This window comes from Apodemus sylvaticus, chromosome 12 (assembly GCF_947179515.1).
Source record: "Apodemus sylvaticus chromosome 12, mApoSyl1.1, whole genome shotgun sequence".
Lineage (NCBI taxonomy): Eukaryota > Metazoa > Chordata > Mammalia > Rodentia > Muridae > Apodemus > Apodemus sylvaticus.
In genome coordinates, this window is record NC_067483.1 from 90054490 (window position 1) to 90081997 (window position 27508).

General features: G+C 47.2%; 1 protein-coding gene and 1 pseudogene across 1 annotated transcript in view; one reads left to right on the plus strand and one right to left on the minus strand.

Moving 5' to 3' along the window:
• Capn2 (calpain 2) overlaps window positions 1-4642 on the minus strand; it is a 48831-nt gene extending 44189 nt beyond the window's left edge. Inside the window, exon 1 of the mRNA XM_052200195.1 lies at window positions 4109-4642. Within this exon, the coding sequence (XP_052056155.1) occupies window positions 4109-4345 (237 nt within the window). The 5' untranslated portion in view covers window positions 4346-4642. The remainder of the gene's footprint in view (window positions 1-4108) is intronic.
• LOC127697099 (guanine nucleotide-binding protein G(s) subunit alpha-like) overlaps window positions 4344-27508 on the plus strand; it is a 30464-nt pseudogene continuing 7299 nt past the window's right edge.

Below are 27508 nucleotides of genomic sequence, written 5' to 3' on the forward strand. Positions count from 1 at the left end.
TAAATTCTTCCCCCTCTGCATTCTTCTGGGACTTAGAGAATTCATGCATTCTGCACCTGCTGCGCAGACGCGAGTGGAGCCTTATTTATCTCTTGTAGCCAGCCCTCTTGGGACTCAGGCTGGAGTCAGCTCCTATTATATGTTGAGAACATCTCAGGAGGTAAAGTGATTGCTCAAAACTTCACGGTTTCCCAGTGGTAGAGACAACTGGGATTTGAACTCATTGGTGTCAAGTGCTAACACCAGCCCTCCCTCGGGCTCCTAGATGTGTTTCCGGATTCTGAAGAGCTCCACCCAAAAGCCACAAAGGAAGTCAGGGCCCAAAACCTAAGCTAGTTAGCTGGAGTGTCGCATCTGCATAGCATGGCATTGACTTTTGGCATGACTGTCTACTAGGAGTCTTCTCCCCCGAGAGCTGAGTCTATCCTGGCAGCCTCTAGCAACACACTGGCTCACAGAGCATGCTCACGGCCTGCCTCTCCATCAGTCTGCCTGCCAGATGCTGGGGCAATGAGAAAGCAATTCTGTCCAAGCAGGGAAGCCAACTTTTCTTAGGGCCTACCAGGCAAGCACTTAACAGAGACGGCCTCAGGGTCTCCAGAGAAGTCCAGTTCAAACTTCACAACCCAGAGATACTTTAGGAAATTGAGCCCCAGTCACAGCCCCTGACACCTGGAATTAAACATGATGTAGCCATAGAAGGAAGGAGGGGGGTGGGTTTGTGCCTTGGATTCTGAGAAGCCAGTGAGAATCTCAACCCCGCCATTTACTGCACAAGGCCTAGGATGCTGGTGGGATGCTTGACTTCGGGTAGCTCATTCTGCATCTGTACAGTGGGTTTGAGGAAGGCAACTGTACCACCCACACAGGACTGTTCTCAGGGTTAGGTGAGTGACCTTGGCAAGTATTCAAGCATTGACACCTGGGAGGACTTGGGAGGACCTGATATGCCATCCTCAGACGGAGCTGGGCCGCACGTGGCTGTGGCCTAGGACGGCCGCTGGCCTCAGTGTGGCTGCGGTCATGGTCTCTCTCATCTCTTTGCAGTGGAGAGCTCTCTTGTCAGTGTTATGACATTCTCTCAGGAAGAGTTATCAGCCCCCAAGCCACCAACATGTCTAGTCAGCTCCATTGCCTGCCAGGCTCTCTCTGGATTGTTTCAGTCTTTCTTGGGAGTCACCTTTAACCCTTTCCTCTCTCATGACTCAGCCTCTAGCAAACTCAAGTTGTTCACAGCTGAACAAGGCTTAAATCAAGCCGCAGGTGTTAGTTCTCTCTCTCTCTCTCTCTCTCTCTCTCTCTCTCTCTCTCTCCCTCCACCTCTTTTTCCCTCCCCCTCCACTCTTCTTGTCCTTTAAACATCCTTTTTAGATAAGTGAAACACCTGTTTCCCTTCCATTTTTCCTCCTCCAGGGTCTGCAGCCTGTCTGCTCCCAACCCTACCATCCATTGACACTGCTCTATTTCAGTCTCCAAAAGCTGGTTATGAATCCAGTACATAATTATTATTATTATTATTATTATTATTATTATTATTCCTGTTGCCTGGCCCCTCCGAGGGATGGCAGGACAGGTCAGGACAGCTAACCCAGCCATGGCTGCAGTCCTGATTTGTTCTGAGCAAGTTTAACATTCCCGAGCATTCTTCGGTTTCTCCAGCTCTCGATGCTGTGTGGTGCATAGCCTGCCTGCCTGCCTGAGGCGGTGTCCTGAGGTGACTCCGGAGCTCTGTTCTTCTACTCAGAAGGCCCAAGGCACTATCACCTGTTAAAAGACATTTCTGCCCTCTCTGGGCTTCAGAGACAGAAATTAAGTCTACTGTGCCCGGAATATAATAGGTGTTCAATATTTGTTCATCGACTGAGTGGAAGGTTTGTGGACTCAGATGTATGTGAGTGGTGAATGCGCCTCAGCCTTGAGTTCCTGCTTTGACTTCCCTTCAATGATGTGCTGTAACTTGGAATTGGAAACCACATAAATTCTTTCTTCCCTTCAGGGTGTCTTAGAACCACAGAAATGATAAAAAGTAAGTTGTAAAACAGTGTGCAAGTCAGGAACGTGTTCTCCTGTATGTGAATCATCTCCCCAGCCAGGATGTCATCTGAGGCTCACAATGACCATTCATTCATTCATCGCCAAACAGTCAGTGGCTTGTTGTGGATGTCTTAATGCCTGGGCTAGAGTAAGCACTCCCTAAATGCTGGTGAATGAATGAATGAATGAATGAAGTTTAGACTTCCTCTCAGTTCTCTGGAAAAGTCAAGTGCGGGTCCCATGGGAATGAATGAATGAATGAATGAGTGAATGAATATTGAGAAGGGATGCCACCCTGGCAAGACATGGAGAGCACATGTCAGATAACACACAACAGCTCAGCAGAGCAAGAAAACATATGTGACCACATGTATTCATGGTGACAACTCCAGGATAAATGAGCATGGGGCAGGGTGGGGAGGGACTCGCTAGGGAGGAGACTTTGAAAGAATGTAAATGAGCCAGATTTGTGGGAAGAGCATGCCTCGGAGGTGAGAAGGCAGAGAGAGAGGGAAGCGGATGTCTCCAGGAACTTAGGCAGCTGTGGCAGCTGCACCCAGTGTGCAGGGCAAGGGAGAGGCCTCATTGCTCTTATTTTTATCTTATTCATTTAATGTTGAGACACAGTCTTACTGTGTAGCTCAGGTTGGCCTTGAACTTACTAAGCAGCCAAAACTACCAAGTGTCTTGAAGGGCTGGGGCCAAGGGTGTGTACCACCACGCCCAGCTGAGGTAAAGAAGAGAGAGCCAGAGACTCACCCTAGGGACCCAGGTGCTCGGGACCCGGCTCCACAGAGACTTTTCTACTCTTCACTTATTTTTAAATTTGAGTCAAGGTCTCACATGGCCCAGGCTGGCCTCAAGTTCACTCACTGTATAGCCAAGGCTAGTCTCCATCTTCTTTCGTATTATTATTATTATTAATTTTGTGTGTGCACTCATGCCTGGGAGTCTCTGCATGTGTGCCACATGTGGAGGTCAGAGAACAATTTTGGGGAGTTGGTTTCTTTTTCTAGGTGAATTCTGGGGTAGAACTAAGGTCATTAGGAATGGCCACCAAAGCCCTTACTCAATGAGCCGTCTTTGTGACCCCAGGCTTTGGATCTCTGATCTTCCTGTCTCTGCCTCCTGGGTGCTGGAATGACAGACATACATTACCATGCGCCTGATTTTATGTGGTGCTTGGGATGGAACCCAGGGCGTCATGCATGCTAAGTAAAGACTCTGCCCAACTGAGCTACACCCCAGCTAGTCTAGGGTACTTTCGGACTAGATTTGGGATAACAAAAGCAGCCTGGGGTTACCAAGAGTATGGGAGCAGGGTATGAATGTCCATTGTCCTAACAGGAATCTAGAAGTTTCGACTTCCTCTCGGCTCCCTGGAGAAGTCAAGTGAGGGACCCATGGGATGAGGACCCGCAGGGCTTCCACTGGAGAACGAAACCACGAGGGGTGGGGAAGGGCCTAAGGGCAGAGACCCTGAGGGCTGGGACAAGAGCATCCCGGAGTGAGCAGAAGCTGCCAGGGAGGACTTTGAGCCAGCAAAGGGACGAGTAACAGGATCGTTGGAGCCCTTCGATTTTTAAGTTACCCGGGTAATGCGGGAGGAGGGATCCTCTACCTGCACTTAGAGAAACAGGCAAGATTCAAGCTGGATAAATGTAACTTCCACAAGTTCTGTCCTTCCACCTCTGTCAGCCCCTGCCCCAGCAGTCCGGAGTCTTCTGCCCTACTCCGATAAATCCACCCCACCCCTACAGCCGGCCCATGTCACCACTAGAGTCCAATAAAAGTTTCACCCCAGCGGCCCTGTGTCCCAGCCGCTTTGTGAAGCCGAAGGCGGCCTCCAGGGCGTGTCCACTAATGGGCTTTGGGGTCCTGTCCTGCCAAGCGCTCTGGGCGCAGCTTGGGGCAGGGCCACTGGGTGGGCCCCAGCCTGCCACGGGAGTCCCCTTAGTAGCAATCGCGGAGCACTACCAAACCAGGGCCGGGGAGCCTGGGGTTCGCAGCCTCCCGGAATCCCGAGTGCCCTTCGAGGCCAGGTCGGCCTCTGCCCGTTCCCCGTGCTCCCTACCGTGGGCCGCTTCCATTCGATGCCCCGAGTTTTGCTGGAGTAGGGCCCCAACTCCTTGAAGCCCAGGGACGACGGCAGGGCGGGGAAGGAAGGATCCTGGAAGAGCGCCCCAGCCTCCAGGCACTCGTTCCGCAGCGTCTCGTAGTCCTGGTTGAGGTACTTGATGGCTCTCTCGTGCGACCCCAGCCCCTCGGCCGCCTCGCGGTCCCTGGCTAGCTTCATCGCGATGCCCGCCATGGTGCGGATCGGGAGGGCGCACTGCACGGAGAGCGGGGTCGCGGAGAGGCGGGCGCGGCACTCGGCTGGGGCGCGGCCGGGCCTGGGGCTCTGCAGCGGACTGCGGGAACCGCCGCTGCCGGGGATGATTCACTCGCGGGAAACGCCGGGCCGTGCGTGGGGTGTGGCCTCCGCCTCTCCAGGCCTGCTCGGCGCCGGGCTCCGGACGCGGCCCGCCGGCGACCTGCACAGCGCCAGCCCGACCGTGGAGGACTGCGGGACCGATGCTGCCACCTTCGGACGGCTCCCGGGATGGCGCGGCCCGGTGGCGGGGGTGGGGGTGGAGCAATCGTAAGTTGGGGTTCGAAAGTTGAGACTCAAACCCCAGCCCGTGGGGAGGAAGGATGGGCGAAACTCAGCAATGACTGTCCAGAAAACATGAGTCAGGGCGGATGAGGGAGTGAGCAGGGCGACTAAGCCAGTTGCCACTCACTGGGCTCCGGATCCCAAGAGAGCTCTGCAGGCTCTGGGCACACCACCCGCCAAGACCATGAGAAATGGCTACTGGTGTGTCCATCCTACAGAGGAGAAACTGAGCCCTATAGAAGCTCAAAGATGTAACCTCCACAAATTAAAGCTAGTCACTGGAAACACAGGGATTTTAGGGTTCCAGGGCCTCTGCAGTTAAGAAACAGTTATTTGCTCATAAGTAGGGCTGTGCAATTTGACAAAAACCATCCATGTGTGTTAAATCTAAATTTTAAGAAAAGGGGGAGTGGATTGTGTGGTTTTAGCATATGTAGCCCTCAAATATCACCCGAGGTAAACCTATGCTAGAATAATAACGTGACTCTTATCTAAACTCAGATTTATCTGGGAAGATTTACTGAGTTGCTTGCTGCTGAGAGAGCATTTAGAACGGAGCCCCTGTTGGTGGTGGGTCCCACCGCTCTGTCTAGGGAGAGTTCCCAAGTTGCAGCTCACACAGAGAACATGGTTCTGGAATGAATACTGGGCGGGGCTTAGTATCCACTGCGCTATGAATGGTTTAAAACACGGGTTCTCAGCTGGAAGCAACCCACACGCACCAGTGTGACCCAAGAGGTTTTTGACCTTAACTGCAGACTTTCTTCATATCGTCACAACTGGGACAGCTCCTGGCCTCTACTTGGTGGAAGCCTGGTGCTACTAAAGGATGGTTGGGTGGAGGGCATCGCTCTACAGAGATAACGGGAAGAACCATGCAGTCTGAAGTATCTCTGTGCCAGGCTGAGAAGCCCTAGTTTGAACCTCCTCTTTGTTCAGCATTGATGGTTTCTGAGATAGTTTGTAACTCTGGAAGTTGAAGGAAACTGTAGCAACTTGAAATATCTATGTGATATGCAAATGACTGTTCCTGGAAAAATCGAAGTGTCTGTCTCCCAGCGGCAAAGCCAGGGCTTGTCTGTTTGTACTGCAACCTCACTATTCTCTCCTGTGCATGATGGTTAGCTGTCTGGTGTCTTCCCTCACTTCCCTTTAGAATCCTGAGCCCAGAAGAAATCAGGGTGGGGCCAAAGGAAATCAGATGGTGGGAAAAAATGAACAACTTCTGGGAAAGGGCTGTGTAGCTTAGAAACCATCGCACTGCAAGCAAATGCCCGATGTTGAGCATGGCGGCCCATGTCTCTAAATCACAACACCAGGGAGGCAAGGACAGACAGATCTCCACGAATTCCAGGCCAGCCCGGTCTGCACGAAGGGTAGCTAGGGCTACACAAGACCCTGTCTAAAAAAACAAAAGTGCTTTTATGGGAGATCTTTCCATAAAAAGCAACCAACAGACTGGGAAAAGATCTTTACCAATCCTACACCCAATAGAGGGCTAATATCCAATATATACAAAGAACTCAAGAAGTTAGACTCCAGAGAACCAAATAATCCTATTAAAAATGGGGAACAGTGCTAAACAGAGAATTCTCAACTGAGGAAACTCGAAGGGCTGAGAAGTACCTAAAGAAATGTTCACCACCCTTAGTTATCAGGGAAATGCAAATCAAAACAACCCTGAGATTCCACCTCATACCAGTCGGAATGGCTAAGATCAAAAACTCAAGTGATAGCAGATGCTGGCGAGGATGTGGAGAAAGAGGAAACTCCTCCAATGTAGGTATAGTAAGCTGGTACAACCACTCTGGAAATCAGTCTGGCAGTTCCTCAGAAAATTGGACATAGTATTACCTGAGGACCCAGCTGTACCACTCCTGGGCATATACCCAGAAGATGCTCCAACATATAACAAGGATACATGCTCCACTATATTCATAGCAGCCTTATTTATAATAGCCAGAAGCTGGAAAGAACCCAGATGTCCTACAACAGAGGAATGGATATAGAAAATGTGGGTACATTTGCACAATGTAGTGGTACATTTATACAATGTAATACTACTCGGCTATTAAAAACAATGAATTCATGAAATTCTTAGGCAAATAGATGAAACTAGAAAATTTCATCCTGAGTGAGGTAACACAATCACAAAAGAATACACATGGTATGCATTCACTGATAAGAGGATATTAGCCCAAAAGTTCAGAATACAATTAGCCCAAGATACAATTTACAGACCACATGAAGCTCAAGAAGAAGGAAGACCAAAGTGTGGGTGCTTTGGTTCTTCTTAGAATGGGGAACAAAATATTCATGGGAGCAAATATGGAGGCAAAATGCAGAGTAGAAACCGATGGAAAGGCCATCCAGAGACTGTCCCACCAGGGGATTCATCCCAGATACAGTCAGCAAACTCCAACACAATTGTGGATGTTAAGAAAGGCTTGCTGAAAGGAGCCTGATAGGGCTGACTCCTGAGAGGCCCTGACAAAGCCTTACAAATACAGAGTCAGATGCTCGCAGCCAGCCATTGCACTGAGTGTGGGGTCTCCAATGGACGAGTTAGAGAAAGGACTGAAGGAGCTGAAGGGGTTTGCAACCTCACAGGAAGAACAGCAATATCAACCAATCAGACCCCCCAGAGCTCCCAGGGACTAAGACACTGACCAAGGAGTACCCATGGCTCCAGCTGCATATATAGCAGAGGACTGCCTTGTCAGGCATCAATAGGAGGAGAGGTTCTTGGCCCTATGAAGGTTCGATAGATATCCCAGTGTAGGGGAATAGAGGGTGGGGAGTGGGTGGGTGGAGGAACACCCTCATAGAAGCAGAGGGAGGGGGAATGAGATAGGGAATTTCTGGGAGGGGGAGAAACCAGGTAAGGGTCTAACACATGTAATGTAAATAAATTAAAATCAATCAATAAGTAAATAAATAAAATAAAACAACAACAAAAAATAAAAGTACAAACAAAATATGAGGTATCTGGTTATTCCATTTATATTTGTCAAACAAAATCTTTTAAAATGTGTTCATTTTGTATAATACAGCAGCCATAATTTTAGCTTTAAGAAGGATCCATCCGTATATTAGCCTCGTTTCTGTTCCTGTTCTTGTCATTAACTAGGTATCCACTGTTGCCCAAGGCTGAGTCACTGCTTCACTCGCTCAGACTTCACTTGGGGTTCTTTCTTTCTTTACTGGTCCCCCAGCTCTGCTCCCCAAGGCTGACACACACACACACACACACACACACACACACACACACACACGGCTTCCAGCCCACTGTCACCAGTTTCAGGGAAGGGGCCGATGACAGCCAGAACATCCCCTGCTTGGCTGGTCATTTCCAGTGTTTCTCCAGCTTCTCTTCCAGTGGAGTGGGGTGAGGAGGCATTCTGCCCAGGATCATGGTCTTTCTTTGGAAAGACAATCTAATCTCTCCCTACCTAAATTTGACTTCGTTTGATATCCTCTGTCTTCAGGTTTCTACTGGCAGCACATTGCCTGATAGACACACTGCTTGTCACCTGGCTCTGTCTTTGTCCTGTGTGACTGGAAGAATGGAAGACCTACCACAGCAGTCCTTGGGAGTTCAGGAGTTTCTTGTGCAATGGTTTTAGAAGCTTCACAGTCCTTTCTTGGAAGCTGTTAACTTCTCCACTATCTGATTTCCATTGGCCCCACCTTGGTTTCTTCTGGGCTCAGGGCCCTTAGGAGAAAGTTTGTCCCAAACCTGATGTAGCAGGAAGTTTGGTTCCCTGCTGGAGGAAGTTCCTCCTCTCTGGAAGCAGGAAGCCAAGCCCCCTTCCCCAGTCCTAATCCTTTTAGCTACAAATTTCTAGGCAGGCTACACCCACCACTGCCATCGAGTCTGAAACTTGCAAGACTGAAGCTTTGCAAGGCCGAGGCAGAAGAATCTCTTCTCATCCAGGGCTTCCTCTTCTGGTTTAGTGACACCCTTCATGGTGCATTCAGGCAGGGCAGCCGACCTAGCCAACTGTGTGCATAGAACTCTGCTCCCCAAAGGCCCCAGACGGTCTACAGCTGCTGCAACAGATTTGCAGACACACAGAGTAATGACTGACCTCACTGTTTGGACAAGGACCAGTTTGTAACCTGAGTCAACACTGTTCTTTATGCTTCTCAAAGCTTGCCTCACCATGTTTTCTCAGAGGGACTGGCCCAGTCTTTTCTTTCTGTGGCCACGTGACCCCGTCAGGGAACCATAGAGACATACACAGATCCCCTCTTTCCAAATGAGTCATCCAGCCCAGAAGGGTAGCGGTGAATCAGAAACAGCTGGCATGGCTGGAATATGAGAGAGAGAGAAAGTGAGGAGAGGGAGAGAGAGAGAGATGCAGCTTTTTGTTGCACTCACAAACTTCAGAGCTTGTGGCAGGAAATTCGCTCCCCATTTTAGGAAGACTGTGGCAGCAGCTGACAGCTGGTGGAGTAAACCTTACTCTGAAACCCTAGACCACAGCAAGGCCTCCCTTTCTGTCTTTAGACAGCAAAGGTCAAGGCAGGTAGAACACGAGGCAAACCTATGCCTTCCTCCTCGTCCTGTTTTAGGTCTGTGGTATGACTCCAAAGCAGATCACAGACTATATGAATTCCATGGCGTTGCCGAAATCCACTTCGAGCTGTAGTTCACTGGTAGATCAGTTGTCTACGTGTACGCAGGCCCGAGTTCCATCCCCTGCTTCATCAATATGCAGGAGACAAAAACAAAGGACCCAGTTTTGTGGGTCAAGTTTGTTTGAGCATGAATGTCCCCCACGGGCTCAGATGGGGAATGCTTGGTCCCCAGCCAGCGGCTCTGTTTCGAGAAATGGTAGAAACTTTAGCACCCAGGGCTTAGTGAGAGGAAGAAGCCACTGGAAGGTGGCCTCTGAAGGGTATGTGTGGCCTTCAGGTTCTTCTTCTCTGGTTGCTTCCTGTCTACAATGAAGTGAGCAGCTTTTTCCTCCCCAGGCTCCCACCTCCACGATGTTCAGCCTCACCTCAGCCCTAAATCAATGGAACCAGCTGGGCACAGACTGAACTCTCTGGAAGCCTGAGTCCACACAAGTCATTCCTGCCTTTAATCTATTCTCCCAGGGGCTTGTATCACAGCCGTGGAAAGCTGAGTAACACGTAGTGTGACTTCCTTTCCTCTGGAGGGATTATATTAGGATGTGTTCTTCCCTTGAGACTGCAATGTGTGTCATGAAAGCAGAGAGGCCTTCAGGAGGGTGTCCGAGAGCCGAAGGGGAGATCAGTCGGGTTCTCTTCAGGGTTTCAGATGCGAAAGGTCTGGGAGTGGAAGAGGAGAACAGTTTGATTTGAGTTCCAGATGCCCAGATGCTTTCTGAGCCTGTGTCTCCAGCCTACATGCAGGGCCACAGATGAGGGCACACCTTAGGCACCAAATGCCCTCTCTCAGAGGGACCTTCATAGGAGCTTCTCCTAAAGGCAGATTTGCTAAGGATGAATTACGTCTTCACTTGTGGGATCCCCTGCCATTTCCAAAATGCCAGCCCCCCTCCCATCTTATCTCCTTCCTATATCTGATCATTTTTGTCAACTTGATACCAATTGGAGATAACTAGAGGATGGGGAGGGTCCTCATTTGAGGAATCACCTCCATCAGATTGGCTCCTGGGCACGTGGGGGCGTGTATTTCCTTGATGACTAATTGATAGAGGAGGAGCTATCCCACTGTAGTGAGTGTGCATCCCCAGACAGGTGGGCCTGGGGTTGTATGAATAAGGTAGCTGAGTGTAAGCTTAGAGGCAGGCCAGCACATAGTGCTTCCATGGGGCTCTGCTTCAGCGGTTGTCTGAGATGCTGCCCTGACTTCCCTCCATGATGGATGTGGTGGTTCGAATAGGCCTGGCTCCCATAAGACTCATGTGTTTGAATGCTTGTCCCATAGGGAGTGGCACTATTAGGAGAGGGTGGCCTTGTTAGAGGAAGTGTGTCACTGTGGGGGTGGGCTTTGAGGTCTCCTCTGCACAAGCTACAGCTAGTATGGCCACAGTCTCTCTTTGCTGGCTGTGAATCAAGATGTAGACCGCTCAACTGCTTCTCCAGCACCATGGCGGCCTGTGTGCCACTGTGTTTCCCTTCATGAAGATAATGGACTAAACTTTTGAAACCTTAAGCCAGCCCTAAGTAAATATTTTCTTTTTATAAGAGTTGCCATGGCCACAGTGTGTCTTCACAGCCATGAAACCCTAACTAAGACAATGAATCCATAGGGTGAACTATGCCTTTTTCTTCCACAAGTTTTGCTTAGTTGTATTCTATCAGAGAAACAGAGAAGCAAACTTGTCTGCTCAAGTGGGAACCCACTGCCTACTTTGAATAGTCAGAGTTGTTACAAGTATCCGCTCATAATGTCTGTGAGTTGTTAGGGAAACAGCAGGAGCTTAGGTGTTGCTGCCCTTAAAACCGTCATCACCACCCCTGCCAGCAGCCATAGCCACGTCACCTCTGTGTAGGAGCACATGAGTACTGCACTGATTCTCTGTCATAGTCCCTGATGAAGAGAACAGACACGGAGAACTACGCTGCCCGCTCTCTGGGTGCCACAGGGTACCAGAGAGGTGTGGCCCCTGCACAGTTACCATCAGTAGCATCCCAAGTCCTCCAAATCAATGTTTTTTAGCCAGGGCAAGCTGCTCACTAAGCAAAAACAGCCCCGAGGCAGGCTCCAAGACTCTCCCTTGCAACCCCATCTACCATCTGCATTTTTTCAATTCCCATGGTCCCTCCTAAGTAGACATTGTAGAACTTCTCAGCTATATGCTCAAGTTCACATGGCAGGAGGCCAGTGTGCTAATTGGTCATTGGGCTCCTGAGCGTACAGCCTGGATGTTCAGTATGTGATTTCTCCCAACGCGCCAACCACACCAGTGCCAGTTTCCCAGCACTTCTAGCAGCCATCTTCATCATAAGCATCCCTGGGTATATTAGCGCCCAGTCACCTTTATTACTGTTGTGGTGAAGTACACAGAAAAAGCCACCCAGGGTCTGTTTTGGTTCTAGTTTGAGGAATAACATCCATTCTGGTAGTGGGGACCTGAGGTGTCTTATACATTGGATCCATGGTCAGGAGGCAGACATGCATTCTGGTGCCCAGGTCCTGCTTCTCCCATTTATCAGTCTGAGACCCAGCCCATGGGAAGGATCCACCCACATCCAGAATGGGAGAGTGGGTCCTCCTTCCTCAGTTAAGCCTTTCTGGAAGCATCCTCAGACACATCCCAAAACTCATCCTTGAGTTGTTTGCAAACCCATGCAAGCTGACAATGGAGGCTGAGCAGTTACCGGCCTTGCTCGGTTATGGTCCGGGGGCATTTGCTGTTACAGGAGCATGCGTCTACCTGGGCTCTTCACCCAGTTCCATTCCTTTTTTCAGTCAAAGGGTGAGTAGGCCCATTGCCAAGAAGAGATACTGAAAACATTGAATAGCTTCTGCAGCACTGGATGCTGAGCTAGTGGAGAGGAAGCTGATATTGGTCCTGAAGCAGGAAGTCTGTCAGCCATTAATCATTCAGTGGATGTTGAAGGGAACATATGGGGGTTGCAGATAAGGGGCCGAGGGGTCAGGACCCTGGAATAGTAAAAGGACAGGAAGGGTTTTGGAAAGGCCAACCACCAAACTAATGAATCATCTTTCTGCCCTTCTGACAAGACATCTAAGACAATCAGCTTAATGGAGACAGTTTATCTTGGCTCCTGGTTTCCTAGGCTCTGTTTTGTGGTCACCTAGGCCTGTGGGTTTGAGCTGATGGTGGCATATTATGTCATAGGAGGGGTATGTGGCAGGGCTGTCTATTCACCTCCTGGCCTCTAAGAAGCAGAGAGAGGCAGGAGAGGCCGGGCTCTCAATAGCCTCTTAAGAGGTATGCTCCCAGTGACCAAGTGTACTAGCTTCTTTTCTGTTGGTGCGATAAATTACCATGACCAAGACAACTAATAGGAAGAGTTTATTTGAATTTATGGATACAGAAGGATATGGGTCCATTTTGGTGGCAAGCATGACAGCAAGCGGCAACAGAATCAGGACTCTGAGAGATTGCATCTTCAACTGTAATCATGAAGTGGCAGAGAGTGAAAATTGGAAGTGGGGTGAGCTTACAAACTCAAAGTTTACTCCCTCTTCCCCAGAGACAAACTACTTCTAGAAAAGAAAATTTAGCTTCTAAATTCCCTGAGCAGTGCCATCAACTGGGGGTCAAGTGTTCAAATATGTGAGCCTATAGGGGATTGTGGTGTTTTGAATAGGAATATACCCCAGAGGCTCATATATTTAGGTGCTTGGTCATTAGAGGGTACACTCCTTGAGAGGGATTGGAGGCGTGGCCTTGTTGTAGGAAGTGTGTCACTGGGGTGGGCTTTGAGGTCTCAGATGCTCAGGCCAGGTCTACTGTCTCTTTCTTTCTGTTGCTTTCCAAGCCAGATGTAGAACTCTCAGCAGTCTCTCCTATGCCATGTCTGTGTGTGCTCTGAACGTAAGTGAGTCCCAACCAAATGCGTGTTTTTTTTTTTTATCAGTTATCATGGTTACAGTGTCTCTTCATAACAAAACAACATAGACTTATACAGGGATGTTTCCCCATCAAACAATCAAGTTTCCTCCCACTGGGCCCCATCTCCTAAAGGTTCTGATGTCTCTAAAAGTTCTGCAGGCTGGCACTCACCCTCTACCCTATAGGCATTTGATAGGCATTTAAAATCCAAATCAGAGGCTGGAGAGATGGCTCAGGTTAAGAGTACTTGTTGCTTTTGCAGAGGGTCTGGGCTTGGTTCCCAGAATCCATCCACAACTCCAGTTCCAGGGATACAGTGCCCTCTTCGACAGGTACCAAGAATACATGTAGTGCATATACATACACATAGGCAAAATATTCATGCACATAAAATGAACAAATCTAAAAAAATAAAAATCCAAACCACAGCAATCAGCTGATATGCTAGGCCCTATGCTGCCTCTGGCCTCTGCCGTATTTGCTTTATGACCACAGAGACATGGTTCATACACTTCCTCTGCTTTCTGCTGTGGTCTCTCTGGAGTCAGGTATTATTTCCTCAGTGACATAGCATGATTGCTGAGGGCTCATTTATTGTAGGGCTTTGATTTTGAACACCCCTCTGGTCACAGCTCTTCATCATCAGCCTTTGTTATCCATCCGTCTCCCAGGGGTGACTCAGGGAACACACTACATGGATCTAAGCCAGTGTCTTTACCTCCTTAGGCCTCAGTTTCTCTGTGTGTGAAAGAGGGACCACAGTGCTGACAGAGTGCTTGGCAACTCTCAGGTGGATGATAGCTTACACATAAAGCTCAGGCTGCTGGTGCAACGCAGAGGAGGGCTTGAGTTTACTCTGCAGACATAGCCCTGGCTGGGTCATACTTGCCCGGGATGCTTCACAATGTGAGATCTGCATCACAGAAACCAGGGGTAGACAGAACTTTAGAGGTGCAGTAGTTGCAACTTGATTCTGTAACGCAGTCCAAGTGTCATGAGATGTCAGTGGGCAGTGCTTGTGTGTATGTGGATCTGTCATTTTTTTTTCATCCAAGTGATATTGGAAAAGGTTTCACATTCAATTTGCCTCTTGATGATCCATAATGCTCTTTATATGTTAAGGACACTGATAAGTCCTATTGCAAAGATTTATGCTTAACTTCATGTACCAATTCAGGTCCTATAGGCACAGTGTTCCTGAAAACAAAACAAAACAAAACAAACAACAACAACAACAACAACAACAACAAAAAACCCTCAAAGGTAGAGGTTGTGGTTGTCAGCTTGATGCACCTAGGTTGAAGAACTGCTTCCATTAAAGAGGGTGTGTCATGTTCTTGATTGCTAGTTGATATAGGAGGGCTCAGCCCACTGTGAGCAGTTGCCATCTCTAGGCGAGTGGCCTGGATTGTATGAGAAAGCCAGAGGGAACGATCTAGCAAGCAGTGTTCCTCAGTTTCTGCTTCAAGCTCCTGCCTCGAGTCCCTATCTTGGTTTCCCTCTGTGACGGATTGTATCCTCTACGCCAACCACACCTTTACCTGCCCCGAGTTGCACTGGATTATGATTTGTATCCCAGCCACAGAAAGCACACTGGACCAGACATGCAAGAGAGCTAAGCATGGCGACTTACATCTGAAATCTCAACACAGGGAGGTTGGACGGGGCATTGCTATGTGCGGCCAGCCTGGGCTCTAGAGTAATTCACTGCTCAGAAAACTAAACAAGAAAAGATGCAGGAGGCTTTGCGGTACCAACTGTGAGAATATAGACAGCAGGCAATAGGGGAGCCTTCAGACCCTAAGGAAGATCTTCCAAGAAAGAACAAGGAGGAGAGAAGAAAATATAACAGGGCAAAATGACACAATGTAGCTGGGAGGGAAACACAGTGTAGCTTAGAGGAAACTCAGCGGGAGACTTCAGAACAATGACCACTTGGTGCAGAGCCGCCTGGGTTGCAATGGCCAGCCCAGAACTTCTGTGTGTGGTGGAGCCGCGTGGGGGAATCCAGGTCTCCTTCTCAAAGGAGTGGCACATGTTCATTCATTAGATCATCAAGGTAGCCCAGGGAGCCTTGTCTTGCTATCGTGGCCATTTACAGTTGGGAACATGGCGGCGTCTAGAGATTCCTTTGCTTCCTTAGAACCATGTGGCTGGATTGTGAAAGCGGCCTGCGGCTGGGAACTCTGACCCTGGATGTAGGACGGGCTTTTACATCAGTCCCAGGGAGAAGCTAACGCCCTGAACTCACTGTCAGCACACTGCGGGCTGCAGGACTGGGTGTCACTAGTCACTTCTGTGGCTGCCGGACACTCTGACCCTTCCCCTGCCCCTCCCAGCGGACCCTTCTCTCTTCTCTCCGGGTTTTCCTTTTTCTGTCCTGGATATACTGCCTTAAGCACCCCACCCCGACAATCCCCCCTCCTCTTTCCCTGTGTTTGTGTCTTGTGTAGGACCTTTTGCCTTTTCTATCTCAGAACATGCCTGGATGGTGGTTTTTTTTTTTTTTTTTTACCTGCCACCAGGGGTCACTTGTGAGTACAGCTGGTGGAGACTTCCACCATCTGTCTCCTCTCTCCGTTCTTTCTCCCCCCCTCCCCCTTACTCCTTCCTTTTCCCTTTATACACACAAGGAGGAGCTTTTTCTGTGGACTTGGAGTTGTTCACTAGAACTTTAGCTTGCTCTCTCAGGCACAGCTGGAGGAGGTTCAGTGGCGCCCCTTCGTCTTCCCGTAGGATCTTAAATCCCAGGGAGACGTTCCTCGCACCCAGCCCTTCCGGAGAGGGGGACTGGGAGCGGTAGCGCTGCTTCCCCGGGGCTGTTGGAGGCTCTGCCCATCAACACCTAAGAGAGAAGAGGGAAACCCTGCCTGGGGCTAAAAAAGGGCATAATCTGAGAGGAATCTCAGGGCTGAGCCCGAGACTGAGTCATACTCAGCTACAACTTGTGAGTCAGAGCACAGGTTCCTTAATATTCACAGGAGCGGTTCTGAGGGGGGTGGAGGGCAGGACCTTCCCGCTCATCTAGTTCACTTTGTGTGGATGAGCTGCGGAGGCTGACGACGGCCCAGCCCTTTTGGGAGGACTTGGTGTCAGCTGGGGATGAGGGCTTCCAGACTCCCCTGAGACAGCTCACCCGGCCTCTGCTCCTTGGGCTGTGCCCAGTCTGAATGGACTGAGGGTGTGGCTGAGGCCCAGTCCTGAGCAGGTTCTGCAGGGAGGCCTCTGCCTCCTGACTCAAAAGGGAGTGCCTAAAGCAGACTTAGCACTAATTGAAATGCAAATCACACCAGGACCAGAGCTTTTCCACTTCTCTCCAGAGATGTGAGCTCATAAACCGGAAGGCAGTGCGGAAGAGCGAAGCTGATCTTTTAACGTTGTAAACTTTAATGTTCAATGTTTTATTATTTTTATTTTTGTTTGGGGCGGGCTGCATGTGCCTCTCACAGGGACCAGAGGTGTGGGGGGGGGGGCATCCCCTATACCACTTTCTGCCTTGTTAGTCTTTTGTTGAATCTGGACCTCACTCGAATTTGTCAGCTAGCCAGCCACACCCTAAACCCTGGCTATTCGCCTGTCTCCACCCACCTCAGTGCTGCGGTTAGCGGTGCGTGAAGGACCCCAGGTTTTGGGTGGGCGCTGGAGTCCGAACTGCGGGCCTCATGCTTGCACAGGAATCCTGCACCAGAAGCACTCTTAACAGCCCAGCCACAGATGTCTACCAGAGTGTCCACAAGTCTGTGGGTTTCTCTGCTCGTTTTCTTTGTGTGTGTGTGTGTGTGTGTGTGTGTGTGTAACTTTTTATTAATATGCATTAGTTGTACAAAACATTTGATTTCATTGAGATATTCTCACATATTCACATAAAGGACTTTGATAGCAGTCCTCCAGCCCTGCAACTCCCATTGCTGTTTCTCTTGTATCTTTTCCTCCCTGCTTTTCTCCCATTATCCCTTATACCCCAACCTGGATTTCTTCTCCTTTCACATATTAATTATTATTATTATTATTATTATTATTATTATTATTAATTGTGTTCTGGTTTTGAAGCTGAGTGTAGTGGAACCTGTCTGTAATTCTGGCACTCCAGAGAAGATACAGGGATCAGAGAAAATACGTGTGTGTGTGTGTGTGTGTGTGTGTGTGTGTGTGAGAGAGAGAGAGAGAGAGAGAGAGAGAGAGAGACAGACAGACAGAGACAGAGAGAGACAGAGACAGAGACAGAGAGAGACAGAGAGACACACACAGAGGGGAGGAGAGAGAGAGACAAAGACACACACAGAGGGGGAGAGAGACAGACAGACACACAGAGGGACAGGGGTGGGGTAGCTGGCTTGTTTTGCCCAACAAGATGATCTCCAGTGTCACCCACCACTCACCTGTGAACAGTCCAGCTTCACTCTGTGACTGGGCAGTACCCCATGGTGTGAAGGTAGAGCCTTTTCTTTGTCCATTTATCCTCTGGGGGACTGACTCCTAGGCCACCTCCCTGACCAGGCTGCTGTGATTGGTGCATCACAAGCACAGAGTGTGTGTCTCTACTGTAAGCCGACTTACATCCCTGGGCTCTACTTAGATCTTAGAGACGTTCTATTTTCTTTTTTTGAGGGACCTCAACACTGATTCACATAGTAGATTCACTAATTTCTATTCCTACAGCAGCAGCCTATCATATCTTTTCTTGATGATAGCCATTCTAACCCCAGTGAGATGGGATCTTTGTGAACTCTCTGATGGCTCAGGATGCCAATGTGTTTTCTATGTGTATTGGATATTTTACTTCATCTTTGGGGACTGTCTATTTGCCCATTATTGGTTGGATTGTGTATTTCTTTCTTTCTTTTTTATCTTTTTTGATTTTTCTAGACAAGGTTTCTCTGTATAGCCCTGGCTGTCCTGGAACTCACTCTGTAGATCAGACTGGTCTCGAACTCAGAAATCCATCTGCCTCTGCCTCCCAAGTGCTGGGATTTAGTCCACTGCCTGGCTTGTATTTCATTTTTGTGTTCTTTACAGATTCTGGATCTGAATTCTCTGTTAGGTGTGCAGTTGACAACTCTCTCCCATCCTGTAGGCTCTCTTCACTAAGCTAATTGGTTCCTTTGCTGTGCAGAAATCTTTTAAGTCAATTCAACCCCGGCTGATAATTCTTGTTATTTCTTCCTGAGCTTGTAGAGTCCTCTTCAGAAAACCTTGCTTGTACATGAATCTTCAAGCATCCTTGGCCCCATGGTTTCAAATTTTACATTAAGGTCTTTGGTCTATTTTGAATTTATTTTTGTGAAGGGCAAGAGATAGTTTTATTACTCCACAGTAATATCCACAGTGAATATCCAATTTCCCCATTTGTGAAGGGGCTGTCTTTTCTCCAACCTACACCCTTGCTACAATTGTCAAAGATGAGGTAATTCTGAATCCCAATAGTTGACTATCAGGATAAACCAATTTTAGCATCCCTTCATGATAAGAGTCTTGAGGGAGCAGAAAGGACATACTGCGACATAATTAAGGCCTTAAGCAAAGCAAACTCATAGCCAATGTCATGTCAAAGGAGGGACAACTTAGAAAATCAGAATGAGACAAAGTTTCCACTCCCTGCTTTTATACCATCTTACTAGCTGTGGTAAAACAAGAGAAAAGGATAAGAGATACAAACTGAAAAGGAAGAAGACATAGTATCAGTTTGTAGACAACAGAATACTTTAAAAAACATATTATTTACACTCACCATAGAAACACATTTCCGTGTGTAGCTGTAAGGGTGTTTCCAGAAAGGTTTAACTGAGTAGGAAGGACCCGCCTTGAATATGGAAGGCGCCATCCCGCTGGTTTGTGTCCTAGGATGAATAGAGAGGAGTGTGTAAGCTGAGGACCAGCAGTCACCTCTCACTGCCTCTTGATTTCAGACCGGCCGTGATGCCTCGTGCCCTTGTTGCCACGGCTTCCCAGTTGTGGTGGACTTGAACTCTGAGCCCAGACAAACCCTTTCTTCTTTAAGTTGCTTTTATCAGGGATTTGATCTCAACAACAGAAGTTATAGAAACAGATGCTGAACTTTATCATAGTCTTTCTTCATGTATTGGGATGGTTGTGCGATTTTTGCCCTTAAGTATTTTTATGTGCTTTGTTACATTTATTGATTTGTGTTAAATCATTTTTGCATCCTTGGGATGAAACCACCTTGGTCACAATGTATGATCACCTTAATTGCTATTAAATCCAAATACTTTCTTGGGGATCTTCGTATCCTTGTTCAAGAAGGGTATTGGCCTCTAGTTTTCTTTTGCGATGTGTGTGTGTGTGTGTGTGTGTGTGTGTGTGTGTGTGTGTGATTTTGGTTTCAGGGTTATACTGAGTTTGGTACTGTCTCTTCCTGTTCTGTTTTATGGGATAGACCGAGGAGTGTTGCCTTTAGCTCTTCTTTAAAAGCTTGGCAGAATTCTTTAGTGAATCCATTCAGTCTTAGGATTTTATTTCTTAGGAAACTCAGTCTTGTTGCTTTCTATGGTTCTGTTTAAAGTGTTCATAGTCTCTTGACTTAATTTTGATATGTCATATATGCCCAGATATTGGTTTATTTCTTCTAGATTTCTCAGTTCATTTAGAAACTTACATGTAAGTTTCTAAAATCTTTCCTAACGCTCTTCTGGATTTTACTGGAGTCTGTTGCAACATTCCTCCTTCATCTAATTTTATTTATCTTCTCTATTTCTTTTGGTTAGATTTGTTAAATTCTTGGTGATCAAGTTTATGTGGTCAAAAAATCCCCAACTATTTATTTCTAGTACATTAATTTTTGTTTTAATGTTTACTATTTCTTGCTGTCTATTGCTTTCAGGCTTGGCTTGCCATTGTTTTTCTAAAATCTAGAGATGCAGCATTAAGTTATTGTGATTTCTCTGATTTTTCTTAATGTAAGCACTGACAACTGTAAAGTGTCCTCTTGGAATTGCCTTAGCTATATCCCTGAAGTTTTGGCAAGTTGTATTTTCATTTTAGTTTGATTCTAGGATTTTAAAACAATTTCATGTTAATATTTTTTAACTTCACATTGTCCATTCCAGAGTGTATGTTTCAGTCTCTCCAAGTACTTAACATTTTTTACTGTGGTTTCTTGTTCTATTTATTTCTAGTTTTATACAAGAAATTATAGGGTTGTTTTCTTATTTGCTAAAACTTATATGGTGCCCTTGAGTTTGATCTACTTTAGAAAAGGTTCCATGTGCTGAGAAGAATGTGCATTCATGCGTTTGATGGAATATTCTGTAGATGTCATTCAGGCCAGCCTCATCTATGGCATAGATTGGGTGAACCATCCAGACATGAACATGGAGTAATTAATCGGGACCCAGCTCATGTTTTACATCATGAAAGTGAAGCCTGGATTGTGTTGGAGACCTCAGAATGTTGGAGAAGCTAGAAGTGTGGGATATCTGTCAGAGAGAGCAGCAGAGAGGGAATAGAACCATCCCAGGAGAGAAGTGTGTTGCGGTCATCAAAGCTGGAAGGGGGGGGCAGCGAGCCGTTTGACATCAGACATAGAGTTATAAGATCTGAGCTTTTCTCCCCGTTGTGTTTCAGGCTTACTTTGGTCAGCACTTCCTTGCTATGCCCCTATGGCCTCCCTTTCGGAATGGTAATGTACTATCTGTGGCACTGTATGTTAGAAGTACACGATTTGATTTTGATTTTACTTTAGTGACGGTCAAGAGACTTTGGAGTTTTAAACTATATCTAGACTGTGAAAGACTATAGAGACTTTTGAAATTGATCTAAAATAGAGTCAGGGAGGGGATGTGGTTGTTTGAATGAGAATTCATAAGGTTCATAGTCCATTTATTTGAATATTTGTTCCCTGTTGTGGCACTCTTTGGGAAGGATTAGGAGGTGTGGCCTTGGAGGAGGTGTGTCACTTGGGTGGTTTCAAAAGCCCTTGCCATTCCTGGTTAGTGCTCTCTCTCTCTCTCTCTCTCTCTCTCTCTCTCTCTCTCTCTCTCTCTCTTCCCTCCCTCCCTCCCTCCCTCCTACGTTCAAAGAAGGATGTAAACTCTTGGCTACTGCTTCAGCACTGGGCCTGTCTGCTGTCGAGCTTCCTGCTGCGATGGTCATGGACTCTAATCCTTGGAACTGTAAGCCCAATAAACTCTTTCGTCTATAAATTGCCTTGGATATGGTATCTCTTCACAGTAATAGAAAAGTAACTAAGAATAAATACAAGAAGGGGAAACACAAAAACCTCAATAAGATAAACTGAAAATACTTTTTAAAGTATCCATAATATTAAATGTTCAAAGAGGGAATCACAAGCGGTGTATTGCACACTGTGCTGAGTTGAACCTGGGATGAGCCTGTCTGGTGTTTGTCAGAGCTATCTTAACATCAGCAGCTCTGTTCTTTGTACACTGAGAGCGTCTACTGGCTAGACACCCTTGGCTTTGTAATCTGTGGACCAAACAGGCTCTTCCACTTTTACAGGACACCCCAGTTTGTACCCTCTGGCGTAGGTGATGCTCTGGCTGAGTGTGTTTCCAAGTGCATTGAGAGTGCACAGGAGGACCTGTCTTCACACTTTCAAAGCCCTCTAAGCTTTCATTACCCTGCTGGAGATATGCAGCCATAGATACTGAGCATTCTTCTGGCGCTCCAGAGTCATCTGACATCAGAAGTGAACCTTACAGCAGTGACCCTTATAGCTGGCTGCAGAGACTGGCCTGCTCTGCTCATCTGTTGCCCAGGCTATCCAGCTCTGGCGCTATTCTCAGTCAATGATGTGTGTTCTCAGCCACCGGGAGGAGCCATCTTCCCTATGCACTTGACTGCTCGAGTCAAACCACACACACTGCCTGCACTTTTTAGCTTTTTAGAGGGAAGGCACCATCTGGCCTTCCCTCTCTCCATAACTGTATCTCAGAGCTTCCTTCTCACCCTGGGTCTGTGGCAGTTTGAGCTAGAGCCTCAAGACTTGGGACTGTTTCCTGTCCAAGCCTCAAGGATACCCATCCTTAAACTCTAGCTATCTTTCAGGTAAGATGGCACCTAGCCACAGTCCTCTGAACCAGGGCCACTCCCCCAACTGCCGGGGAAGCCACTGCTTCAGCAAGACCCACAGTGGAACTTGTGAGGGCTGTGGGGGCTGTGGACTGGTCTTGTGGGTAGGACGGCCGTGTGGGTAGGGCTATCCGGTTGGTCTAGAATAGTCTGCTTACTCAGACCCCCTTCTACCTCACTCTTCACCCCAGCCATAGAGGGGGAGCAGAGTTCAGCTTGGCTTTCTTCTTCTGAGCAGCCCACCTTCCATTCCCTTCATCCTCCATCAGGAGCCATCACAGGAGAAGCCATTAACAAGCAGGTGATCTTCCTGAGGTGAGTCTGCCTTGGTTTAAAATCCACAATGGATTTGCTCCAGTAGGTAAGGCCCAGGGGAAATTCATTTTAGGAAAGATTCCTGCTATGAATATGCTTTTCCTGTTATTATTAAATATATAACAATCACTGGGTATTGGCCCACCCTTCTGAGCAGATCTCTGCAGACCTACGAAGATGTACTATCTTGTAGTGATGCTATATAGACAAGGAGATAATAATTCTATAGAACTTCTGATTCGATTCAAATAATTTTAGGAAGAAAGTTTTTAGAGATGGTTTTAGTTGCTAGAAAGATGTAATAAAGTTAGAATCAAGAATATAATGTGGCCACTCCTCAGAATAGTAAAGAAAGGCTGCATAATAAGAAATGCAGTGAGCTTTTGTAATCACACTAAAAAAGAGAAATAGACTTGGGACAATTTTGTGCTCAAGGAAAAACATTTAGGTCCAAAGATAAAACCACAGGTGTGTAGTACTATGATAAGGCAAGGCCATGTAGAAACTGCTGCTTTGAACTTTTAATGAGTATATTATAATAAAACACTGCTTTGAAGTTAATATCAACATCCTTTGATAACTCCCATTCTATGTAACATTTTATCTCTGAGGTAATTTTCTAAAGAACTTTTGTCTAAGTAGGTATAAAAAGATCAGAGAAAAGAAAAAGTTGTTGGTTGAATGGTTTGGGTTGGGGAACTTTGCCCCATCCACTCACCACACTCATCCATCCATCCATCCATCCATCCATCCATTCATCCAACCATCCATCCGTCTGTTCATCCCAATGTGTGTGTGTGTGTGTCTGCGTGCATACCTGGCCCAGCCAGAGTGTGGGTGTATGCATGTTTGCATGTTTGAATGTAGACCTGCCTGTGCATATTTTCCTGTATACAGCATATTAACCCCTTTCCTTTCCTTCCTATTTCACAAACAGTTAACCAGGTTATTCACTTTATCTGGCTGACTCACCAGATAGAGGATCTATCTAGAAAGGAGCACCAGCAGTAAATCTTTATCACCTGTTGTTTTATGATGAGGTGCTAAACAGTTTCTCCCCTAAGAGGAACTCAGACAGGCAGGTCAGCTACCACAGCAAAGTGACTTCGACTTAAGGCAGGTAAACAATTTATTATACAGCAACCCTAAACATATCATAAGACCAAGTCTTACCTCGCCCCTAACCCCACACTTTTCCTTCTACTCTGCCTCAAGAAGAACCAAACAAGAATGAAGAACCACCAGGCCTGACCCCTGGCAATCTCTCCCTCTGTGGTATCAGTCCTTTCTTGGATTTCCAAAGCCTTTACTACCTCTGTCTTTCTTTGGGATAGTCTATTTTAACTTCTTCCTTCCTTCCTTCCTTCCTTCCTTCCTTCCTTTCAATTTTATTTATTTTATGAGTACACTGTAGCTGTCTTCAGACATATCAGAAGAGGACATCAGATCCCATTTCAGATGGCTGTGAGCTATCATGTGCTTGCTGGGAGTTGAACTCAGAACCTCAGGAAGAAGAGTCAGAGCTCTTAACCACCTATTTCTCCAGCCCCCTGAATATTTTTTCTTATGCTGACACTTCTCTTTTGCCAGGCCACACAGAGGTAGGTTCTAGATGGCCATCATAACTGCGAGCCTTTTTCTGATGATTTAATACTAATTATTTAATTGATAATTAGTTTTAACCATTTCCCCCTGTATCCAAAGTTACTGTATATGGTGTTTTCATTTCCATTTGATTCTAGGGAATTTCAGAATGTCCCCACTGCTTCCTTCAGTGGCTCAGCGGTTAACGTGTGTGCTGCCTCTCATATTGTTGTTTATTTTCTCTAGTTACTCCTGCCATTGGTTTCTAGATTTTTCATATTATGATATGCTAAGATATGAACCCGTGACCTTCTTGTGGCTTTCCGCATCTTGGCCGAGTGCCTGGCACTTGGAAGGGGCTTTGTAAAGGTTTGCTGAATGAGAGATAGAGGCAGAGCTTTCCCAAGGCAAAGACTGTTGGCATCTTTGACGTTAGTGCCACTGAGTTTGGCTGGGTGTGGTGCTGTTGGACTTCTGTCCTTCATTTAAAATGGGGCATGACATCATCCCTCTTTATGTCAGGGTTTGAATGTGCTCCGCCTAGGAAGTGGCACTATTTGGAGGTGTGGCTTTGTTGAAGTGGGTGTGGCCTTGTTGAAGTAGGTGTGGCACTGTGGGTGTGGTCTTTTTTGGGGGGTGTTTTTTTGATTATTTTTTTGGATTTGTTCCCCGGCCCACCCCCCCTCCAAGACAGAGTTTCTCTGTATAGTCCTGGCTGTCCTGGAACTCACTCTGTAGACCAGGCTGGTCTCAAACTCAGAAATCCACCTGCTTCTGCCTCACAAGTGCTGGGATTAAAGGCTGGGGTTAAAGGTGGAGTGCTTATCTGCAGGAGAATGACCTGGGGACAGAGACCCTGCAAGCATTTCCTATTGTCTCTTTTTCTTACTGTGTGTAGCTCATCTCTTCTCTAAACTGTGAAGTCTGGCTGATATGAGAGTTTGAGGATTCAGACTAAACAAGCCTTTGAGGAAGTCCATTTGGGATGAGCCTGCCCGTTCACACCTGGCTCAGCTCCTCCCTATTTCCCTCAGGGCATTTTTGGAGCCAATCATGGAAGCCAGGGAGAGTCTGGTATCTTTTTTGGCCTCTTGAGAAGAACAGTATGTGGGTGCGATGACTAGGGCGGTGGTGGTAACGTGGGATGGGAGATTTGAAGAAAACGTGATTCAGTGGTACACTTAAGTATGATCAGAGGACCATTTCAAAATAGATAGCGGAACCATGGCAGTGGGGTTTCGGAGCAAGGATGCTAGAGAGCAAGTGGGAAGTTACAGTCAAGGGTCAGGTGTGGGTCAGTAGGTGGAAGCCTCAGGGTATGGGGACTGGATTAACCCAGTTATTTATAACTCAGTTACCCGGGTCATGGCTGAGACAAGTCCCTGGCAAAGAGCAACCGCTGGGAGGATGGGTTTGTTTTGCTTGTGGTTTGAGAGGGCACAGTAGTCTATCATTGTGGGAAGGCATGGCAGAGACTGTGGCTGGCACGCCTTGGACCTGGGCACACTAGCAAGCAGAGACAGGCGAGGTTGGCGTCCAGTGGGCTGTCTCCTTCTTCCTTTTTCATATGTCCCAAGCTTTAGCTCACAAGGTAGCGTCACCGACAGTAGAGTTGGTGCTCCCTCATTTAAACACTCTAGAGGCACTGTTGTGAGACACACCTGAGGCTATGCCTCATTGCTGCCCAATGTGAATCTAAACTCAGTCAAGCTGACAGTCAAAACTAGCCGTCACACCCACCTTACAGTGTTTTTTGATGAAGCCAAATCAGGTGATAAGAAATTACCCAGAGGATAGTGGATGTCGGGGACACCATGAGACATAAATGCTAAACAGAATGTGGGTGGAGAGAGTCTTTATTTTTTCGTTTCATTCATTCATTCATTCATTCATTCATTCATTTGCTCATTCGTGTGTGTGTGTGTGTGTGTGTGTGTGTGTATGTGTTTTGGGGGAATCAGGAACATAGTACATGTAGCATACATGCATGTATTTTGTGTGTGTGTGTCTGTGTGTGTGTGTGTTTTGGGGGAATCAGGAACATAGTACATGTAGCATACATGCATGTATTTTGTGTGTGTGTGTATAGGTCACAAGGCAATCTGAAGGAGTCTCTTCCCTTTTACCAGTTTGTTTCAAGACAGTGGTTATCAACCTATGGGTCCCTTTTACAGGGCCACATATCGGATCCTGTGCGTCATTTACATTACAATTCATAACAGTAGCAAAATTACAATTATGAAGAGCAGTGAAAATAATCTTACGGTTGGGTTCACGGGAACCCGAGCAGCTCCCCGTACTAAAGGGTGAGGCCCGCTGTTCCAGGCATGGAGTGAGGTTGTCAGGCATGGCATCGCCGGGCGCCTTTAGGGGCTGGCTGGCCCGAGGATGGGCTATCAGGTGACTTAATAGAGCCCTTTGTCAAAAGTAGAGTTTATGAGATGTGCTCAGGAGGCTCAGGAGCCTGACCAGAGTTTGGTCACACAAAGAATCTTGTGTAGGAGCTGGTGGGGGTCCTAGGTGGACCTTGAAGGTACACAGAGGCCAGAGGGTGTACGGTTAATAAGAGCAGTAGGTGTGGTGACCTGTGACAGTGTGTTGAAGGGGAGGAGCCTGTGTCACAGGAGTGCCAAGGGCATGAGATGCATCCCTGGGAGCAAAGCTTCGATCAAGAGCAATCTCCTACACCCCCAGCCCAGCTGACTCCCTCTCCACAGACCTGGGAAGGACTTGGGCTTCTTGATGACAATGACACTCTGCATTCCCCCCCCAACCCCTGCTTCTGCTCGCTCACAGTGGCACCCACATTCTCATTCCTTCTGTCACACTCACAGCTGTCAGAAGAGAACATCTCTCTTGACACTTCTGTGGAGTTCAGAACCTTTTTTTTTTGAGTACGGAAAACTATAATGCTCCCTGAGATTTCCTGAACAAATATGAAATGTCTAAATACCCAAACCACACAGGGACCAGCCCGTGGTGGATGATGTCACAACCAGTCAGAAAACGAGGGCAAAATGGCGGCCGCAAAGGCCTCTTTGATGGTTCATTGGCTCCACCGTGTGGCAAAATACAGTAATGTTATTTCAAGAAAAAAAAAAACATTAAATTCAGCAATGCAAAAAAAAAAAAGAAATCTCTACCTAAAAAGTCTTTCCAGCATAAGCAATTAAAATTAGCAAATCACACTGGTGTATTTACTAAGATCCAGATTTCAAAGCCCTCTGGGGTCTGACACTAACTCCTTCACAGTATGTATGTGATATTTGTCTCTATTAGTCATGTACTTCCCAATTGTCTGTCTGTCATAGCAGTATGTATGATGTATGTATGATATATGTATGTA